The following is a 22,856-nucleotide window of genomic DNA, read 5'->3' on the forward strand; positions in this document are numbered from 1 at the left end:
GACTTCTGGTGCAGGCGAGAGGAGTGAGACCCACCCTGCTTGTTGATGTGGGCCTTGGTCGCCACATTGTCTGTCCTGATTAGCACATGTTTGTTTCTGACAAGGTTGTGGAATTTGATAAGGGCTAGGCGTACTGCCCTGTGTTCGAGGAGACTGATGTGGAGAGATGTTTCTGACTGGCTCCATACGCCCTGAGCAAAGGAGTCTGCCACTGGCTTTCCATCCCTCGAGGCTGGCGTCTGTAAGCATCTGGACTGGCTGTTCGTGTAGATACGGTTGTCTGACTGTTAGATTGTCGACTTTGGTCCACCATAAGAGGCTCGTCTTATATGCATATAAGCCTCTGTGAGATCTATGGATGTCGTGAAGGTGTTTGGATGCAGTGCCTCTATGATGGTTCGCAGTGTCTCCATGCAAAAATGTTTGGCCTGGATGAATCGATTGAGAAATTTGAGATCCAGGATAGCCCTCCAGTCCCCATTCTTTCTGGGGACTGTGAAAAATATGGAGTAAACTCCCTGGAGATGTTCCTGAATAGGTACTTCCTCTATGGCCCCGATCCGGATCAAGTGAGAAATGGCTTCCATCGTTCTCTGATGTTTTACAGCATTGCGGTAGCATGGCGATGCGACAAAGAGATCTGGAGGCTTGTGATGAAATTCTATTAGATATCCCTGCTGAATAATTTGTAGTACCCAGGCATCCGTCTGGGAGTGGTGCCACTGTGGAAGGAAAAGTTGTAACCTTCCCCCCACTATTGGATCCCTGGCATCGCTGTTTATTTCCTTTGAAGAATTAGTCAGGTTTGTCCGCCCTAAAGGACTGTGGTTGTGAGGGGCGGTTGAATCTGTTGAAACGTTGATAGGACCCTCTCTGAGGAGCCCAGGGTGGGCGTCTCTGATCCTATCTGAACCTGGATAAGGTATGGTAGGATCGAAAGGACTGAAAGTATTGGCCAGGACGGGGTTCCTTTTTATGGGATTTAAGGATCGCCTTATTTTTATCCTTAATTTTGGAGAGCATCTTATCTAGTCTCTCTCCAAATAACTTTCCACCCTTGTATGGGTGACCCATTAACATGGTCTTGGACCTGTACTCAGCCGACCATGGCCTTACCCATAGGGCCCTGAAAATGGCCGTATTGGAGGCGACCGCTCTAGCAGCGAAGATTACTGTGTCCAAGGAGGCATCTGTCATAAAGGAGGACGCCTTTAGCACTCGAGACAGGCCCTCGGCTATTTTTTTTATCTGCGGTGGGTAAAAGCTGAGTGAGCTTCTTTATCCAGGCATTTGAAGCCCTAGCCATCAGTGCTATTGTGGTATTGGCCTGAATAGACAGTGCAGTTGCCTCATGCACCTTTCTGGAAAGAAATTCCATTTTCCTATCGAGCTGATCTTTAATAAAGCCCACTCCATCCTCTGCCAGGAAGTCAGAGGATTGAAGGGCAGAGATAGGAGCATCTACCACAGGCAATTCCAACATATCTATTGCATATGAGGCCATATCATATAGTTTCTTGGCATTGCCAGAGAACTGTTTATTATGTAGGGGTTTGTCCCATTCAGCTCTAATAACTTTCTCAAAGTATTCTGGTAAGGGGACCTTAATAGTCTAGACCTCACATTGTGGGAAATATTCCTTGGAACCTTTACATCTGGATTTAGGCTTAGATTCCTCAGGAGCTTCAGCTTCATCAGATAGGTCTAAAGCAAAAAGTGCCTTGGCCAAAAGAGGCTGGAAATAATCAGAACACCCGAGGCTGCTGTTCTTGAACAATGGAGAGTTCTTAATCTGAAACGAACTCTCCTTCCTCCTTATCGACAGCCCCAAAATCCCTATCCACAGGGTAGGTTTCATTTCTCTGCTCTTGGCTAATTGGCACTGCTTTCATAGCTGCCTTAGTGGGCCACTGCCTAGAGGGGGGCGCTTTGGCTGTAGTCAGGCTCCTCCTGCATGGTTTCAGATATGACTGAGGACCCAGGGGAAGATGTCCAACTATATGAAAACCCTTGAGGAAGTGGCTGAGGGATAATCCTGCTGGAAGGGTAGGATAAGAGATTGGAGCCTCTGAAAATGTCTTTCCATGGAGCCCTCTATCATACTATGCACCTGTTCAAACGTGGGAGGATTCCTCAGAAGAGTGGGTTACTTTACCCTCTGTAGGTATCCTGGGCTCCACATCCAAAGGTGCAGCAGAGGATCCAGCGGGGACCTTAGAGGTCGAAGCGGAACTCTGCTTAAGCTGGCGCTTGCGGCTGCCGCCTTTTTTCCTGCCATTAGACTTGTTTTTCTTCAGCGATTTTCCAGCCGAAGTAGATGGCGGCGACGACTTTCCGGTCTCCCTCTCCGATAGTCTGCCAGGGCGGCTAACGGTGGGAGCCGATTTTAAGGCCAATTCTTGATCTGCATCAGAAAGGAGCTCGATGTCCTCCGATGCAGCTTCTCTGGCAGCCATTTTGTTTGCCGCGTCTTTCCCGCGGCTTAGCTGTTTCTCCTGTGGCTCAGCTGATGGTCGGCAGAGCCGGGAGCTTAAATTTAAAAAACAAACATACCCAAACGAGAGGGAGGGTAGGGAGGGAAAACAATTAGATACGGCAAGGTAAGGAAAATAATCTATTCTAACCTAATTTCACTAGACCTAGGCAGCAGCTATGGCTGCAACGCTCTCACCCCAGCGAAGGCAGGAGAAGAACTGGAAGGGGAGGTGTTCCTCGCCAGGAGACAGGAAGTTGTTAGTTTAGTCCTGCCTACCCCTAGCAATGGGTGAGAAACACCCAAAGATCAAGATGCCCTTCCTTCAGAGCGGGAAAATGGGGAAATTCTGAAAAGAAAAAAAAAGGAAATTTTTGAGAAGCGCTGGGAAAACCCCCCAGCTGTGAACTATTTTCTTTCTTTTGGAATGAGTGTGATGGTTCTCAAGATAGGTTTTTTCCATCACTCTATATCAGTGGTTCCCAAAGTGGGCAGTACCACCCCCTGGGGGGCGGTGGGATTACCTAGGGGGAGACTAAGAGGCACAAGGGCAGCAGGGGGGCGCTAGAGGTGGGCCCCTTCAACTGTGTTGTTCACAAATTTACAATAGATCAAGCTATGGCACCATGTTGGCAAATTTGGTGGAAACTATCAGAATATTTTTCCAGACTTTGAAGAGCTGGTACCACTGGATCAAGTTCATCAGTTTTGTTGAATAAATTTCAACTAAAAAGTTTTCATTTGATTTTGAATAGATGTGCAATTAATTGTTACTGTTTTGAAACTCCTATTTTGAATAATGCTTTTTATAGGATAGAGTAGGGGGCGCTGGGGTTGAGTTTGTGGAACCAAGGGGGTGGTGGCTTGAAAAGTTTGGGAACCACTGCTCTAAATGTATAGCATTAAAAAAATCTAAGGACTCTGTTCAATTTGTCCGGTAGAAAAATTGGGAAATTTGGGGGGAGCACTGAAAAAAACAACTCCAAATATATATATATATATATATTAATGAACTGTTTTTTTTAGGCAAGTTTTATTCAGAACGTGCAGCATGAAAAATTTTATGCAAGAAAACCTACAGTGTTAGATAATTATATGTATAGTGAAGACGTATACAACATATTTTCCTGAATATGTTTCCTGTTTAAATGTTAATTTTGGCAACAGCTGATATGCTATAATGTCTTTAATGATAAATACATTTTCAAAGAGTCCAGTATTTTAGCAACATTATAAATAATCTGATATCCAAATATACTGGCAGTCTTGTGTACTGTGACTCTATAAGGCCATTTCTGTCCAAATGATACATTTTTTATTGCTACGGGATGTGTTTCTACCTTCAATTTTTATTTCCCCCACACCTTTCAGAGAGCAAAAATTAAAGATGCATGCGCTAAGGTTGCAGGGGGTGCAGCAGTTTGCAACTCTCTCTCAACTATTGGGTATGTTTGCAATTCCTTATGGAAAACTAAGACATTTATGCTTTTAAATTCCATGAATATGCCAAATAGAATAATTTGATATAAAAGGTAAAGGTAGTCCCCTGTGCAAGCACGGGGTCATTACTGACCCATGGGGTGAGGTCACATCCCAACGTTTACTAGGCAGACTATGTTTACGGAGTGGTTTGCCATTGCCTTCCCCAGTCGTCTACACTTTACCCCCAGCAAGCTGGGTACTCATTTTACCAACCTCGGAAGGATGGAAGGCAGAGTCAACCTTGAGCTGGCTACCTGAAACCGACTTTCGTTGGGATTGAACTCAGGTCGTGAGCAGAGCTTTTGACTGCAGTTTACCACTCTGCACCAGGGGCTCTATCATTTGATATGCTAAGTTATAAATGATGGATTTCATTGTTAAATTAGTTTTTTAAAAGTTGGCTTGATAGCACAGGGTTATAAACATTTCAGTTGCTCAAAACTTCATTCCTCTCCCCACCAGGCTTCAAATTTTTTGGAAATTTACATCTCTACATAGGGGAGTTTGGATGCCAATGCCAGCCCATGTGAGGAAGAGATTGTTTCAGGTCACATGGCCACCGCCGCCACAGCAGCAAGCAAGATCAACATGCAAGCGATTGGCAGCCTGCAGACCAGCACACCGCTTTTTGGAAACACGTAACAGAAAGGAGCTGGGACTCACCTCCGCTGCCATCCATTAATGCTTTCAGGGAACAGGTGAGGTCCAGGGGGGCTGCAGAGTTGGAGGGCAGCACTGAGGGCGCCGTTAAAACGCTCGGGCTGACCTTGCCGTCTGCAGGAGGAAGGCGAGAGAACCAGAAGCTGTCACCTTATTGCTGCTCTCCCCAAATGGAGCCAGGCCATTTCTAGCCTGCTGCACAGCAGGCGTGCAAAACGTTTATGGTGACAATCGTTACAGCAGTCCCAGAACATCCAGTGAGACCCCCAAGCCCACCAACGGAGACAGAGAGACACCACTGACTACAACCCAACTCTAAAGACCATTTCTAGCAGCAACGCACCCTCAGACCCACTCTTTCTAGCCTCAACTGAGCTCCTGAAATCATGGCACATGGTACCATTTCCTTTTTGGGTAGAGGAAACTATTTCATTTTTACACGTGCTGTTAAGTATTACTGGGGCTTTTCAATGATGCTTCTTAGTGATTTAGTACAGCACTGTAATAAATCTCGGGTGCTTGTTCCAGGAAATAAGGTGAGAGAGAGGTTTTTAAATGGAAGAGTTACGCTTAGTGTGAGCAGGCCCACTTAATAGAAGTCACAGGAGGGGGAAGGGAAACCTGGTACTAAGATGCACAAATCCCCTAGTTGCCTGACCATCCTGCTTTCTGAGCCTTCTCTGGAGAATGCCACAATAACAAAAGTACACAAACCTGGCCTATGAAAATCAAAAGAGTCCTGCCAAATCAGACCAATGGTCCATTAAGCACAGCTCCCTCCCCCCATAACAGCCAGATTTATTTTACTGAATAAAATAAATCTGGGGCTGAGAGAGTGTGACTAGCCCAAGGTCACCCAGCTGGCTTCATGTGCAGGAGTGGGGAAACAAATCCAGTTCACCGGATTAGTGTCCACCGCTCATGTGGAGGAGTGAGGAATCAAACCTGGTTCTCCAGATCAGAGTCCGCCGCTCCAAATCACTGCTCTTAACCACTACACCACGCTGGCTCTCAACAAGTAATGCAACAAGTAAGACTGCAAAGGGGGTGGGGGGCGGGGAGTGTACTCTCCTTCGCAGAAGAACACACACAGGACTGGTGCTCCAACCATGTTCTGGATACTGTACTGAAAACAGGCACGAGCACCCTAGGACCAAAGCAGAAGACAACAGAAGCCATCAACTGGGCAACCGCCAAGACAGCGGGGCTTAGCAAATACCGGGGCCGTCCCTTACTACACCCCTGAACACTTTATAGCTGCCAAAGGAAAAATGGAACAGGAGTTTCAGGTGAAAAAGTATAATAACGGACAAAGCTGCCTTACAGCGTGGTGTAGTGGTTAAGATTGGTGGTTTGGAGCAGCGGACTCTGATCTGGAGAACTGGGTTTGATTCCCCACTCCTCCACATGAGTGGCAGAGGCTAATCTGGTGAACTGGATTTGTTTCCCCGCTCCTACACACGAAGCCAGCTGGGTGACCTTGGGCTAGTTACAGCTCTCTTAGAGCTCTCTCTGCCCCACCTCCCTCACAGGGTGTCTATTGTGGGGAGGGGAAGGTGATTGGAAGCCGGTTTGAGTCTGTACCACTTAAGGGGTGCAGAAAGTTGGCTTATAAAGACCAACTCTTCTTTTTACAGGAAGTTGGATCCCGACAGCCGGTGGGGAAGATAAAAGTATTCTGCGTACAAAGCAGGGTGCTCTGATCCACAGTTCCTCCCCAAAGAATCCCCCAGAGGGCTCTCCTTGTCACCCCACTCTGATCAGGGGGTAGCATCGCCCACACTCAGGAATTCTCCTGAATATTTCAGCATTCAGCCATCCCCTCCGCCCACTCACCTGGAGGCGGTGCTGGGGAGCAAAATCCGTGAGCTGCTCCGACGGCGGAGATCCCGTCGCCCACGGTCGCTTGGGGAGGAGTGAGTGCCCGGGTGGCAGTCAGAGGAGAATCCATTGCCCCCAAGTCTGTGGTCAGCAAAGGCCCGATCTGCGTCTGTGCGTTCTTCCTCTGCAAAGTGCCGGCCACTTCCAGGCTGGTGCAGGAGCTCAGGATGGACGTCGGCATGCCCGCAACTGGCACAGAACTCCGGTGCACGCAAGAAACAGGCCCAACCGCATTCTCAGTCTTTACAACAGCCCCTGCCATGTGATTGAGGAGCCCGCAAGCTGCCGGAGGTGTGGAGGGCCTGGGCCACGGCTGCCGATGGGTCAGGCCGGGAGATATCACACTGCCCTGCCCACTTAGCCTCGGAGAGTCAGTCAAGTGTGCGCCGGAGTCACTGTAGAAATGCGGGCCGTTGACTTTCACCTCTGAGGCTGGGCTGGGGCCGTTGGATGTCCCGCAAGGCGACGCCTTCTTGGGCCTGTCTGGACACGTGGGGTAGTGAGCGTCCTCCTGCAGAGAGCCCAAGGAGTTCTGGGTGGCCATCCCGGGGCCACAGGATGCCGGGTAGATGGAAGGGATGTTTGCCTTGTCAGCTGTCTGGTATGGGCCGGTGAGGGAGCCGTCGGCCACGATTGCTGGTTTCACGTCGGCTGTTTCTGCCTGTTCAGAGTCCCAAAGTGAAGGCATCTGCTTAGCAGACAAGTGTTTCAAGATGCTGCACTGCAGGGCAATGACACTGCACAGCCACTGAAAGCAGAGACACAAAGGTCACACACTCAGAAGACGCCACGGGCTGCCCGGCGACCAAACAACCCCACAGCCCTACCACCTTCACGGCCAGCCCACCAACACCCTCCAACAGGTGTGAGGATGGAAGAAGAAGAAGAGTTGGTTTTTATATGCCGACTTTCTCTACCACTTAAGGAAGAATCAAACCGGCTTACAATCACCTTTCCTTCCCCTCCCCACAACAGACTCCCTGAGAGGTAAGTGGGGCTGAGAGAGTGTGACTAGCCCAAGGTCACCCAGCTGGCTTCATGTGGAGGAGTGGGGAAACAAATCCAGTTCACCAGATTGGCCTCCACCACTCATGTGGAGGAGTGGGGAATCAAATCCGGTTCTCCAGATCAGAGCCCACTGCTCCATACCACCACTCTTAACCACTACACCACGCTGACTGTCACCATGCTGGACAAATGGAAGTTAATCTGGAAATAACTGCTCAGCCTGAAAGGTACTGGTACCCCCAGAACTGCCCCCTGTAAGAAGAGCTGGACTCAAAGGCTGTCCTTGCCCACCAAGCCTTATCCAGCAGGGCTTCTCTTTCTTGTACTGGAAAGGTGAGCTGATGCCCCAGGGGCCATGGCAGGCCTCCTGATAGCCCCCACCAACTTTAAATGGCTCTATCCCTCCTACCATTTGGTAGCCCAAGGCACATGTTAGGGACTCACTTTGTTATTTGGGGAGAGGGGAATATAGATGCTATTGTCTCTCTTTCCCAGGTCTTCTCCAGAGAGCCTGACCATCTACAACAAAAGGGGTTGGAGGTTTCCAGGCCAGGTAAGCTGGCCATTTAATGCCCCACAGGAGATAGGCCAGACACCTAGTTCTGGATCTCAGAATGCAGACTTGCCCAGACAAGATGCATCTTCCACCTTAACAGTGCAAGAAGTCCTCAGCTGGGCCTCTCCCATAACAGAAACTGCCTCCTTTCCTGCACAGCGGTTGCCTGAAGACATCTAAGATGCTTGGCATGAGTGCCACAAGGTGGTCTCCTGGGAAGCATTGGGGAAACATTTAGGTTTTTCTCCTGCTTTTCAGGCAGAGCCGCTCCCGAAGTAGCTCATCAAGAATCAGAGCTTAGTAGGTGACACTTTTCCATGCAAAATCTTCATCGGGGGACTCCCAGCTGAGCTGTCTGAGGGAATGTTTTTAAAGCACACCAACGCCAGCTATTAGAGTTGTGGGGAATGCAGTATACAAGAGCCAGCTGTCAGCATAGCCCAATGCCGAAGACTTGAAGAGGAGGACCCCCTCCAGACTGGCTGCAAAGCAGCCTTACAGAACCACATCGGACAGTGCTTCTCTGCATTTACCTCTTGCTGCTCCGTTTGGGTGGCTAAGTGCTCCGAATTCCAAAGGTGCTTATGCATGGACTCTTCGGGGACCCCGTTACAGATGAGCTCCCCGTCCCTGATGGACGCGGGTGCTAGCAATGGTGGTGGAACCCGATACTGGGATTTTATAGCATCAGGAACCTGTAAGGAGGAGAGCAGTCAGTATTTATTACTCAGCATTTATTATTGAGTGGGAGCATAGAAGTGTAAGGATGTGTCACTGGCCACCAAGATTAAGTTAATTCATGCCATTGTATTTCCTATTACTATGTATGGGTGTGAAAGCTGGACAATGAAGAAAGCTGACAGGAAGAAAGTAGATTCCTTTGAAATGTGGTGTTGGGGGAGAGTGTTACAGATAACCTGGAATGCCAAAAAAACAAATCAGTGGGTTATAGATCAAATCAAGCCTGAACTGACCCTAGAAGCTAAAATGCCTAAACTGAGGATGTTGTCTTCTCATAATGTGTCCAAAGTACAAGAGTCACTGGAAAAGACAGTCATGCTAGGAAAAGTTGAGGTCAGCAGGAAAAGAGGAAGACCCAACAAGAGATGGATTGACTCAATAAAGAAAGCCACAGCCCTCAATTTGCAAGATCTGAGCAAGGCTGTCAAAGATAGGACATTTTGGAGGACACTGATTCATCAGTCGGAAGCGACTTGACGGCACTTAACACACACAGGAGCATACTTACAGCAAGAGACAGTACACAGCAGTGTGATCTTCTGTGCCTATTCCTTTACCAAAGAATCTTTCTGAACCATTTCCTTACAGTACATACAGTACTGCTGCCTCACATATCGGTTTCACAGCAAACAAACATGGCAGGAGGGAAAGCTCCTTATTAAGAGCAGTAACCAGGCCTGTGACTTCCAGAAAGGAAACAACCTCATCGACTGGAGAGGGCATCACCTCCTTCCAAAACCATGCAGCCTCACTGCTGGCAAAGCTGTGAGACTGGAAGGCAACAAAGCTGCCCGGCCCCCTCAATACTGAGATGCGGAGCCAGCTCAGCCCCCCCTTCCTTGCTGGCCACTAATCAGCAACGTTGCCATCTCTACCTTCAAACCCCTTCTCTTCATTGACTGCACCACCCGCCGATTGGGCGGATGCTTCTTGTGGATCCGACTCAGGAAATCCACCTTGACAGCATGCTGGGAGATGGTGTCCTGGAAGCGGTCGAACACCCGGCACCGGTTGCTCAGGGTCATGTTCTTCTGGTTGAGCTAGAAAGGAGAAGCGGAGCCACGTTACAACCCCCCACAAGGGGAACCGTGTGACTTGCGGCAAGAAAGAGGAGGATGCGCAGATAAAATAAATGCCAGTAGGGCGACCGGAAGTGGGGGGGCTTGGCTTACCACGACATGCTCGATGTGATTCGGACACATCCACCTGCCTAAGGGCATGGCCGTGAGTGGAGGCTCCAGGCAATCCATATGAAACAGGAGTGGGCAGTAATCACACTGGATGAGAGGGGCCACCCGGCAGCTCCTGAAAAGGAGGAGGAAATGTCACATGGGGTGGGGTGGAGGGTGGTGGGAGAGGAACAGCAGAAGCAGTAACTGGGAAGTCCTGCAGCTCAACAGCAGCAACAGAAAGCGATACTGGCCCTGAGGGCAGTAAGACAGGCGTACCCCAAGACAAGCTCCTCAGGCAAGGCCAAGCTGCAGCTACCCTACTGGGTGCAGGGAAGGGGGAGAGAGCAGTGTTGCAGTGGGCAGGACCTGGGCTCCCTAGCACTAGATGTGGAGGAATGGCAAATTCCAGTTGTCCCCACCAATGTGCTTCTCAGAAAACAGACTCCAGATGGGAGAGGGGCCAGCCTTGGCAGGAGCGGATGAAGTGCTAACAAAACGGCAAGCTGGCCCAGAGATGTACCCAGACAGTTTCTGGTGGTGGTAGTGGGGGGGGGGGACTACAATTACAGCAAGGAACTGATGAGTTGGAATGATGGCTGAGGCAACACCTCTGACACACCAAACCACTCTGGAATCACCCCAGGAGGACCGCTCATGACTATCCAGACAGGAGCAGTGCCGCACAACCCCCTGAGCACTACCAGAAGCTTTTCAGCACCTAGAATTTCTCCAGGCACAATTCAGGCAGCTCTCCATCTACAGATGAAGCCGCTTCTCAGTTCATCCTCACATCCGTCATTCCTACACATCATAAAAGGCTATGGGAATTTCTATTTTACAGATGAGGAACCAAGGCAGGGACATTGTTAGCTGACTATGGTTGAGGCAGGATCTGGACCCTGGAACAACAAAAAGCTGGGAATCGCCTGCTCTTGCAGGTGCTCAGAAATTCCTTGGAAAAGGTGGGGAAGGGGGAGAAGAGAGAGAGATGCGCATTCTTCCTCTCACCACCCATTTATTTTGCAAGGGAGAACGTGGGCATGGCCAACGTCAATAGGTCTCCCTGGTGCCACCCAACAGCAGACCCTGCTGAGGCTCCTAGACCACCCCTCCCATCACCAGAGAGCAGGCACAGAACTCCACAGTGGCCCTTGAAGCCCAAACACCACGACGGCATGCCTCACTCTGCCCCCTCACCCATGTGGATACCTGCTGCATGTGAAGCAGACTTTCACTGGCAAGGGAACCAACCCATTGTGGTCCAACTCGTGCTGTGCTTTCTTGACATTCTTTCCACTGGTTTCCTCCTTCCTTCTCCTCTTACTAGTACCTAAAGGAGAAGACGGAAACAGCTCCCTGTTACTTCGATAACACCTAAACTCGCAGATAGAGGAAAGCGGGGTGATGGGAGGAGAAAACATGCGGACGTTAGAAGAAGAGCTAAGCACCCCTGCCCCAAGTGCCCTGCTTATGGTGGGCGCCTCTACTCCCCAGAACAAGAGGGTGGGTTAAAGGCCTGCCTCATCTTGTGCAGTTCAGACCCTTGACTGGCCGCATCCTGTATGTCCTCTGGCACCTGGTTACAGGGAGCTGGGAGAAACAAGATGGCCCCTTGGGAACACAAAGCACACACGAGGGTAGCGCTCCACTCGCCTGGAAGTGCTGTGGTGCAGGTCAGTTCATTGGGCAGCTGGAACTGGGTTGGGTTCCGTTCCATGGCAGCGGCAATGAGCAGCTCAAAAGGGCGCTTCAGATGGGGCTGCCCGCAGTCGGTTTCTGTTGCGGGGGCGGAGTCCTCATCCACATCAATGATGTCCTCGTCCACATCGTTCTGCTCCGAGTTGGGCGTTTCGGTGCTGGCGTTAGACGTAGGTGTGCCGGGCCGGCTTGCCCGGCGCTCCAGGAGCCGAGCGTGAGAGAGCGCCCGGAGGCTGCCGCCACTCGACCGGTCCAAGAAGTCCGCGTCGCTGGTGGGGGAGGTGGTCCTCTTCCCAGACTTGTCCACCAAGCCATTCACATGACCCAGTTCCTTCTTCTGCTCTCGCTTCTGCAAGACACAACCAGGTAGCCAGACTTAACACAGCGGGCAGAATGGGAAAATGCGAGGCGTCCTCCTCAGTACTAGGGAAAGTACGGCTAGCTTTTTTTTTTTTTAAATGAACTTTCTGATTATACATAAGCATGAAGTTGAGAAATACAAAGAGCAAGACAAGAGAAAATGTATGAAGACATCCTATCAGGCACTCAGTTACCATGCAATAGCAGTATCCAGTGGGATATGTGAAAGGTACTGATTGCTGAAATTGTAGCAGTCAAATTCTTTACATTCTGATCACATTTATGAAAGCGAAGAAGAGTTGGTTTTGATATGCCGACCTTCTCTACTACTTACAATCACCTTCCCTTCCCCTCCCCACAACAGACACCCTGTGAGGTAGGTGGGGCTGAGAGAGCTCTGAGAGTTGGGAAAGAACTGTGACCCAAGGTCACCCGGCTGGCTTCTTGTGTGGGAGAGGGGAAACCAACCTGGTTCATCAGATTAGCGTCCACCACTCATGTGTAGGAGTGGGGAATCAAACCCAGTTCTCCAGATTAGAGTCCACCACTCCAAACTGCCGCTCTTTAACCACTACACCACGCTGGCTCTCACTAAAGTGCACTAAACAGCAACGTCCTCTAAAATTGACTCCTGAGAAGTTGATGGCTTTGCATTTTGCTGAGCAATTCTTTATGTTAAGAAAAAGAACACCAGTCCTTGTGACTAACCCTTTTGACAGTATGATTTCGTGGACGAGTTTCTCCATTAAAGCAATCTGCCGTACCGTTTGATTCCTCTGGTACATGTCTGGGGGATTTGATGACTTCCAGAGCATAGCGCTTGAAGATGGCCCAAACACAATTTTGTGTTTGCACTAAGCGGAATTTTTAAACAGGTGCAGAGGCAACACACAAATGTGGGGGTGCCTCCCATGAGGCAGCAAAAGAGGAAAAGCTGTCACTTGAACTGCACCCTAGAAATCCTCAGAGTCCCAGGCTCTGAAATGTTTTTTCCAGCCCTCCTCTTCTTCAGGCACACCTTCAAGCTGGCAGTCCCAGGAGTCAATATTTGCATTCAGCCGTGCCGGCTTGTTGGCTGCAGCAAATCGGGCAGCCATCTCCGACGACAAGCCAGAACCCGGCCCAATCGTCTCCCTCGCCCATTTCCCATACAACACGAGGCAGGCACAAACTCATTTCCCCTTTCGCTGCCATGGCAACAACAGGAGGCCGCTTCATTCTTTTAAAGCTAGCTGGAAGGAACTGGGCTGCTTGGCAATCTAAGCTGCCAGCCTGAAAGAGGCAGAGGCCTGTGCCAGTGCGGCAACCGCTCCCCTTTCACAGCTGCAACCTACTCGCAATACAGCTGTTTGAGGAGGGAGCGAAAGGGGCAGGTCGCAGCCACGCTAAGCAACAACAGCAACTTAGAGTGGATTTACCACGCTGAGCAGCAGCAGAGGCACAGGTGGTTTTAATTCATCAAAGGTGCTCCGTGACCTAACTCATCTAACAATTCATAGACTGAAGAAGTAGTTTTTCTCTTGACTGAAAAAGGCTGCCATTTGAAACAAACGTGCTGGGATTTAAGATAATCTTTACTTTTTTTTTAAATGCAAGCTGCTGCTGCTTTCTTCCTTATCATTTTCCCCCCAAAGCTGCCAGATCTCTTGGGTTGTTTCCAGCAACAGAGGCACAGAGATTTACATCCGGAGCCCGGGAGGTTCAATTCGGGAAACGTCTCGTCTTTACCTTTCTACGCACAGTGCAGCGATGACACATCCACTCCCCTGGAGGCAGCATCTCCTCACTTAATGGAGGGTTACTATGAGAAGAGACAAGAGGCAGACAGTTACTCTTCAGCTCCAACATGTGACCAGGATGCATATCCATTTCGAGCCAGGATTGTTAGGAGATGCATTCCTCTCCCTCCTTCTAGACCGTGCCTTCTGGCTGGATGTACCGCTAGCTTCTCTGCCCGAAGAACTGGAGGCTGCTTGCCATCCTTACCCTCTGTTTTTATGACGAAACTTCACAAAGCACAAGGGTTCTGGCCCTGCCCCCCCTGCCCCCTTCAAGCTCTTTTCTCATGGAGTTCACGGAGAAGCTATCCAGAATCACATACAGTCACCTTAAATTAGTTGATAGGACAGCTGTTATTCTACAGGTGCACACAAGGCTTGCAAAGGGGAAAGGGTGTCCAACATTATCAAGCACTTTCTTGGGGCAAGAACACCTTGCTGAGAAGAACCGAACATGGCTGACCTTCCCAAATACCATTTACTGCTGAAGCCTCAGCAAAGAGAGATCTCACACAGGGGCCCTTGCAGATTGCGACCAGGTTTTACATGGGTTGTACCAGCGGGTGCTCCTATTCCCCCTTGTTTTCATGCTGCGTCTTAGAGAAAAGAGCCACACATTGAGTCAGAGGGCAGGGGCTCAGAGAAAAGAGCCACACACTGAGTCGGAGGGCAGGGGAAAGTCTAGAATGTGCAGAAGCCCAACCTAAGCAGCACAAGAAAGCAAACAGAGGAAAGACAGGAAATGGAGCGAGGAATGGATGCTGGATCCGAGAAGTCTGAAGGCCGCCTTGAGCCAGAACACAGCCTGCCCACACCATTACGAGGAAGCCCCTCCCAAGGGACGGCTGCTTATCTTCCCTTGATGCTCCTGGGCCAGCAAAGGCTACTTTGTGCAAAGGTGGCAGCCCGTGCTTTAAAGGGTTCAACATGCACCGGAATGTCAACATCTCTCTCACACACAAAGAAATTCTGTCCCTTTCTTTACCAGATTTTAGTTACAGAATTGTTGTAAGGAAGGGAATTGGAGTGGTACTACAGGTAGAGTTTGGGCACAGGAGAGACCAAGTTTCAATCCCTGCGAAGCTGGGAGACTAATGCACTTCGGAGAGGTGTCAGGGAAACAGTGAGAAATGCTGCCTGGGAAAAAATGCTGGTATGCAAACATGTTAAGAAAGCACTTTAACATATCTTGACCAGCTGTTGGACTTCACAATTGCTCATTATTTCCACCAGTAACATTTGATTACATTAAGGCTCCCGTCCCCTTCTGACACCAGCACAAATATAACAGGGCTGCTCTTTGCTTGTAAGACACAGAGAAATGCTCAGCCACGTTACCCTGAATCCAAATTCAGATTTGTTGCTGCAAACTCAGCAGACGTCCGGACCATGCTCAGGCCCAACTCCCAATCTGCAATACAGTGATTATAGCGCTGGCCTACCTTACAGGATTACTGTTGTAAAAGCTACTGCAACAATAGATACAAGGCTCATTGAACAATTAGAATCAGTATCTTTACTCCATTTATTAGTGATGGTTCCAGTAAATGTGAAAAATTCAAAAATGGCTTTATAGCAGAGCCTGAGTACATTCTGAGTGCCACAGAATGGCATACTGCAGAGGATGATAAAAAATCCACCCTTTGCTACTCGTTGTAACACCATACAGGTCTGAAGGCCGAAAAGCATCACCTGCGAAAGGTTCAAGCACAGTGGAGGAAACATAAACAAAACCTCTGACTCACAACAACTTGGCAGGAGGTTTTGCGAGTACAGCTGAAGGCGATGACCTGTCTTTAAAAAGCCAAGGGGAACACTAGCATTTAATAGTTTATTCTTCCAATTAACAGTTGCCCTCTGTGTCTTGAACACATGAAGCTGCCTTATACTGAATCAGACCCTCGGTCCATCAAAGTCAGTATCGTCTACTCAGAGCAGCAGTGGCTCTCCAGGGTCTCAGGCAGGGGGTCTTTCACATCACCTACTTGCCTAGTCCCTTTAACTGGAGATGCCAGGGATTGAACCTGGGACCTTCTGCATGCCAAGAAGATGCTCTACCACTGAGCCACAGCCCCTCCCCATCTTGAGGAAATTGCCATTTTTATCATAGAACGGCTTTATCCACAGATCTGATGGGGAAGGTTGTCTGCAATGCTGGAGATACTTGGGGGGGTATAATGATGGCATTCTGGAAACACTGGGCAAGAAAAGGCAGGATCCAGCCTGTACAGCAAGGAAGATGACATGCACCAACGCATTCAGCCTCAGCTGCAAAAGGCACACAAGTACCCATCCATGCGGAGTGTGCCACAGACAACAGACAAAGGGCCCCTTTGTGCAGCACACCCTGCTCATTCCCACAAGCTTGCTGCCCCTCAGCACTCAGCCCAGCTTCAGGGCCACAAAACATTCCCCCAACCCAGATTTGACAATGAGGGGAAAAAAGCCCTAATATTGCCAGAATTGAGACCTCACCATCCTCAGGAGAAGCATTTATAGAAGTTTCCATATTTGTGATTCTGATCACATTTATTAAGAAGTGTTGCCACTCTCCTCCAGGTGTGTGTGGCTTCCAAGCCTCACCTGCACTCTGCACTTATAGCTGAGTTGGACTCTTAAGTCTCTTGAAGTTATACGCCTGTTTTGAGATTCTGGAAGGACCCCCTATCCCAGACTTCTGGAACTGACCACAGAGCTTACAGAAAGACAGGCTTTCAAGGTTCTGCTATTTATGTGCTGGGTCACAGTCGACAGGCCTCAATAGCATACCCATCTCTCGTACCTAAGGTACTCAATGACTTTCAACTGGGACCCATTGAGAAGGAAAGAACAAACACTGCCACGCCAGTAAACTCTCAGTTCTGCAAAACAGCTGTGTTGCACCAAGTCATATATGCCTCTCTGCAGCTGTCCCTTAAAGGTCTTCTGGGGCAAACACCTGCATGTGAACTGTCTTGGCTATAGCCCTTTCCTACCACAAAGGAAGAGCAGCAGGACCACTGCTTTCCCTAGCAGACATTTTCCCAAGCCATAGCTCCCTGCCGTGGGCCAAAACCAGAGAAATGGAAACAGCTCATCTTTTCCAACAGACAGATCAGTGATCAGGAAACAGCTCCCTTCCCTCCTCACAGTAGAGCTCTTTGTTAAGATCCTGCCAGCAGGGGGAAGCAAGGAAAGGAGAAAACAGCAGTCACAAGAGCTTCTGTTGCTCCAATCCGATCACTAAAAATCCACCTGCCTTTAAAACAAGTTATGCCATTCAGAAACCAACATTTGCAATTCATCCCTTTCCAGGTGGAAGGAACAAAACCAAGGAAGAGGTTGTGGGAATCGGGTGGCCACAGAGACAAAGGATTTCGCTGCAAGTCTTCTAAGATATTACCTCTTTGTGATGGTCGTCCTGCTGAAAGAATCACCCTGCTTTGCCCCCCAGTTAGTACCTGCTTAACTTTACCTGGTGTTTCTCATATACTTGGCTCCTATGGCTTGACTAGGTGAGGCAGGAGTTCCTGGGAGCTGGTAGGGGCTGTGCTTCATCCCTGATATGGCCACCTTCTGAATTCTATATATAGGCTGCAAACTGATCTGAAATCCTTTCGGGATGAAAGATGATATTTACATGAAACACAATACACATCTGCTGCCTTTGCCTCCTGAAAACCACAAGTATTTCAGAAGCGTGAAACAAGAGGGTCATTTCATTAGATACCTTATTGTTTGCTGTAAAACTCACATACCACTGCAAGGCAACAGAACACTAATTAAAACCAAATACACTTATCAGCAATGTTGACCACACATCATTTAAGCCTGACCACAGAAATGATGTTTCTACATTGCAATATACTGTCTCTCAGTGTTTACCTATTCTCCCAACCTTTTCAGTCAATCACAGAATCCTCCATGACAAGGAAAGCCCGTTTCTTCTAGGAGGGCTTGGCCTTTTATCCCTCCCCCCCCCTGCAAGTCCTTCTTTCCTCCCCTGTTGCGGCTACAAAGAATTCCTGGAGGACCTGCTCTCAACATCCTATCACTTCTATGATCAGAGCAGCATTTCACAATGAAAACAAAAGCTGGATACTACCTGCCAGACAACTGGGAAAGGGTGGGTTGTTGTTGTTTTTTTGAGCTGCAAAGCCCTGTCCTCAGGCCACTGCTAAGTTCAAACCCTGTAGACGGCAGTTTCCAGCTTGGCGTAGCGTTCCTCCGCATGCAACATGCCTGGGAGTTCTGCAGTCAGAGCTGCAAGTAGTTTTTAAAATCCAACTTTCAGGAGTCTGAATCGGGTAGCCGTTTGAATTGGGACAACCAGCTCAAGGAAGGGTAAGCTTCTCCAGCTCACACTGTTTTCCTGATATGAAATGACCCCATGAGGTACAGAGTCGCCTCCTGGAACCATTTCAGATAAGACACTGAAGGGAAGGCCACCCCCCACCCCCATGGTGAGGTATTGATCGCAACCTGAAAATTAAATTTGAAAAAAGGATGGCTCTGTCCATGCATTTCCTAGTGTTGTGCACAGCTGAGCTCTCAGTACACTCCCGGTGTTCATGAAAAGCTCTTGGGCAGGTCAGGATATGCGATTTCCTCCAGGCCCACTGCTGTAAGATTCGCCCAGTGTGTGCGCGTTTGTGTGTGTTTTGCATGCTTAAGACCCAGCATGCTGAATGTTTCTCAGGAAGTTTAGTGTTTTCTCTTCCCCCACCCTTGGCAAACTCTTTATAAACAGAACTATTTGCACAGGGGAGGGGAAAGAAACTCCAGTCGCATTTGATCCAAGCTCCAGAAAGCCATCTTTTCCAAGCAGGGTTTTCTCTTTGGCTTCCAAATTTGCAACAGCCCTGCTTACTGCACAAGAATCCACAGAGGAAGCCACACGAACGGCACAGAGGGAGCCGCAGCAGGAAGCCAAACTGTACTAAGGTGGCCCTGCCAAGGGACCATATCAAAGCAGATTCCAAGCCTCCTTTTCAGAAAGACACAGGCGGCCCAGCCAAGAGCTCAACGTGGCAGGACCCTTGTGTTCAGAGAGGCCTCCATTCTGCACTGGCATTCTCAGTTTGAGAACGTATGTTTTGGATATATCTTCTAAATGAGGGCTTCTTAAGCTTTTTCCACTCCTGACCCCTTTTTGCCCAAGAAATTTTTACGCGACCCCAGGTATATAAAATAGGTATACAAATCAAACATCTACTGATAATAAATCATAACGAAGTTTATTTTTAAAACAATTCTTTGGTATACATATAATATTACTATTTATTAAAGACAAAAGCAAATTTGCACACTGTTGCCAAATTTTTTGCGACCCCTACATTCAGTTACGTGACCCCACATGGGGTCGCTACCCACAGTTTAAAGAGCTTTGTTCTAAATTATGGTTTGTTAAGTCATACAACTGGTCATCAGCCCAGTTTGCCAAAACTAGTGTTCAAGTTTGCTTCCTTCTGATGTCTCTCGAAATCTTCCAGGGAGTTACTTTCCAGCTCTCTCCAAACAGGCGTCTTCCTTTTTTCCCCCTTTTCTTTTGCCATCAAGTCACAACTGAACCCTGTAGGGTTCTAAGGCAAGAGACGTTCAGAGGTGGTTTGCCATTGCCTGCCTCCGTGGCCCAACCCTGCTTAGCTTCTTGAGATGTGCCCAGATCAGGCTAGTCTGGGGCTATCCAGGTCAGGGCAAGCAGGCTTCTACTATTCTCTAAACACAGAATCCAAGAACAAGCAGAATACGAGAACCTAATTTTGAAACAGCACCCAACTCCTCTTGAAGCACCATCACCTACCATGGCAGTGTTTACAAGTCCACCTCTGAAACAGGAAGTATGTCTACATATAAAGGAACATCCCTATACCAAGTTAATTCAACGGTAGCCACCTTGGGTTGGCTCTGGTTAGCATGTGGATGGGAGACCTCTAAGGAATACCAGGGTCACTATGCAAAGAAGGCAATAGCAAACCACCTCTTTTAGTCTCTTGCCTGGAAAACCTTACAGCAATAAGTTTGCTGTGACTTGACGGTACTTTACACACACATACACAGCTACCCTGGAGGCCCTGACTGGGCAGAAGAGTGAGTTATAAATGTTGTAAGAAAATGGTCCACTCTGACCAGTGATGGGAGTCTTGCCACCCGAGAGCCTTTAATGAGATCCCAAGGTTTCAATGCAGGACTTACTTCCAGCATAGCATGCACTCACCACTGACCTGTGCTCTTCCCCCGTATATGCCGGCATGCGCTTCAGAATCGTTTTTAGGAAACTCAACAATAAACAGGGCCTTGAAAGCTGCAACCGCACTTTAAGCTGCATGGGGCTGGCTGCACACCAGGCACAGTGGAATCCTGGCCTCCCATGAGAAAGGCAGTCAAGCTTGGGAGAAGTGAGGGTCAAATTACAATAAACCCAGATTCTTAATTACAACCATTCGCTTTCCAGAGGCCCAAGGTGCACATTGGCGCCACAAGACCGACCTGGGTGCTTATCCGATTGCCCAGCCTGAGACAGGGCTATTTGTGAAAACTTTACCTTCTGTTTGGCTTTATTAGTCACATCTAAAAAAGAAGCAACTTTGGGATTGACATTTCCTTCCTGATAACCAATTTCCAGGAGAGAAAAATCCTCCTTAGTTCCTTTAAAGAACAGCATATAAAATCTGTGAATTTGCTTCAGGCAAATTCAACAAGCCTTTCAAGAGCTTCAGACAAGAAAGAGAATCACATCCGCTCCAGCTCTGTAAGTTTTTTTGAGGGGGGGAGGGAGTATAAACCCCACACCAGTAAACAATGCCAGTTCACACATGCCTTTCCTTCTCTCCCCCAGTATTAGTGCTTCCACAGAATTCACACTCATGGTTCTATTTAGCTTCTCATTCTGCCCTAAACCATTCCATGCTGGCTGGCCAAGCCAATCCCACACTCCCTGACAACCAATGTACAGTTCACACAAGCTTGTGCAACACAGCTGAATGTGTGAACTCACTTCACTGAGAAGTGTCATAGGAAGGGACAATGTAAGCTTCTGTGAGCTGGTTGATCTTTTGACCTCTTCAGAGGTTTTGTATTTTCCCCCCCACTGCGCTTGAACCTTTGCATGTATAAGTCACCATAAGGACCATCTTCATGAGAAACATGCATGTATGAAGCAGCCCTGGGTAATACAGAAGAGGTAGTTGAAAAAGGATACAAGAACCAAATATTTCTATTTGGGGAGGAAGTTATCCTCTACTCAGAACCAGGCACACTCTTCAACACTCTAGGTAACCAACGCCAGCTCTTCATGGTAATCATTCCAAATTCAGGCTAAGCTGTCGCTGGGGGTGGGGGGAATGCAAGCCTAGCAGTGATACAGATAAGCTACAGAAGCTGCAAGCAAAAATCTGGTCGAAGTCAATATGAGATTCCTGGCAACTACATGAAACACTCTGCTGGTTGAGAGTTAACAAGGGGAATATGCCAATCACAAGTCTCCTTTCTTAGGCCTTCCTGTTTCCTTTGGCCCACTGCCTTTTCTTCTTCCAGTCCCCTGCTTCTTTCCTGCTCTTCGGTCAATGGCAGCCAGAAATTTGGAATGTAACCACCTCAGCCAATAAACGTCCAGAGATTCCTCTGCCTGCCATGGTCTCTGGGGCATTAGGTAGCTCAGCCCATCTCTGCACAATCCCAGTGCACATTCGTTCTAGTCAGTCATTGTCATGGCAAATGCAACCCTGAAGATACTAAGCTGCCTTATTCTCAGTCAGAGCATTTCACCCAGTCCAAGGCTATCTGCTGCGACTAGCAGCAGCTCTCCAAGGCCTCTTTCCTAGACCTGAGTTGTTTTAACAAGAGACTGAACCTGGAATGTTTCTGCATGTAAAGCCTTCTCCACAATCTGCATCCCCGTAAGCAGCCATTAACGAATTAACTATTAATAATAAAACATTCAGACAAACAAATCACAGAGCATGACCACAGAGGTTCCAGGTTCAACCCAGATGTCACAGTACCACGGTGCCAGGGCAATTTTTTTACATTAATTTAGCGCCTGCAACATCCCAAGCCCTCCACAGTGTTATCATTCACTAATTTCTATACCACGGGAAATTATTATGGTCTCTGCTAGCTAGGGCTGCCAACCTCCAGGTGGCACCTGGAGATCTCCCACTATTATAATTGATCTCTAGATGATCAAGATCAGTTCCCCTGGAGAAAATGCCTGCTTTGGAGGGTGGACTCTGTGGCATTATACCCTTCTGAGGTCCCTCCCCAAATCCCACCCTCCCTAGGCTCCATCCCTCAAATCTCCAGGTATTTCCCAACCCGGAGCTGGCAACCCTACTGCTAGCCCAGGCCAACATAACTAATAAGCCTATCAATCTTTTTTCTTGACTAGTCTACAGGCAGAAAGAAGAAAATGTATACAGACTTCAAATTTTGGGTACAGAACTGAATGGACCTGGGGGAGGGAGGTAAAAGTAGACTGAAGAGGAGGGAAATACAGCCAATAATGTCCCGCACTAACTTCAGGAGGCAGAGAGAATTCCTACCCTGTGTGAGGCAGACATTAACTGACAGACTCAGAGAAATAAAACCCATTTGACTCCACAATCCTTTGCCAGCTCATTTTGTGCACTTGCTGCAACTCTGAAACACAGAACTATTTGGAGAGGGGGGTGCCAAAACACTAGACAGAGGAGGCTGAGCCAGCCGCTCAGACCAGTAACCTGAGATACAACCAAGCAGTCCCCAGAAAAGAAACGACTGACCGTGGGAACAACCCGGATTGGGGAGACAGCTTAAAGGCACTTCTAAGGCAACTCAACGATGTGTCAGAAGTTGGGTGCAAAAGGAAAATTCTCTTACAAGGGCCTGTATTTTCTTCCACAGGAAGTTAAGTGGTTTTGTTACTACAGTGACCTCAACTTGAGAGCCAAACAGGAAGTTAGAAATGGGATTTGACCAGAACCATACCATAGTCCTGAGTTCAAAGGAGGCCTTTTTTTGGTACTCTGGAGAAAAGCCAGTTCACCTGCCATGAATTCTGCAACTGACTTTTCTTCTTGTTAGTTACC

At 48.5% G+C, this 22,856-nt stretch overlaps 1 protein-coding gene across 1 annotated transcript in view; it reads right to left on the bottom strand.

Annotated features, from left to right (window-relative positions):
- The window catches only part of PHF12 (PHD finger protein 12), a 37,418-nt gene that overhangs the window by 8,610 nt on the left and 5,952 nt on the right, over positions 1 to 22,856 (bottom strand). The window contains exons 4-11 of the mRNA XM_056865331.1: positions 13,760 to 13,832; positions 11,627 to 12,020; positions 11,183 to 11,303; positions 9,974 to 10,106; positions 9,677 to 9,841; positions 8,594 to 8,755; positions 6,452 to 7,244; positions 4,619 to 4,729 (exon numbers count right to left, since the gene is read on the bottom strand). Of these exons, the coding sequence (XP_056721309.1) occupies positions 4,619 to 4,729; positions 6,452 to 7,244; positions 8,594 to 8,755; positions 9,677 to 9,841; positions 9,974 to 10,106; positions 11,183 to 11,303; positions 11,627 to 12,020; positions 13,760 to 13,832 (1,952 nt within the window). The remainder of the gene's footprint in view (positions 1 to 4,618; positions 4,730 to 6,451; positions 7,245 to 8,593; positions 8,756 to 9,676; positions 9,842 to 9,973; positions 10,107 to 11,182; positions 11,304 to 11,626; positions 12,021 to 13,759; positions 13,833 to 22,856) is intronic.

Source organism: Euleptes europaea, chromosome 19, assembly GCF_029931775.1.
Source record: "Euleptes europaea isolate rEulEur1 chromosome 19, rEulEur1.hap1, whole genome shotgun sequence".
In the NCBI taxonomy this organism is placed as follows: domain Eukaryota; kingdom Metazoa; phylum Chordata; class Lepidosauria; order Squamata; family Sphaerodactylidae; genus Euleptes; species Euleptes europaea.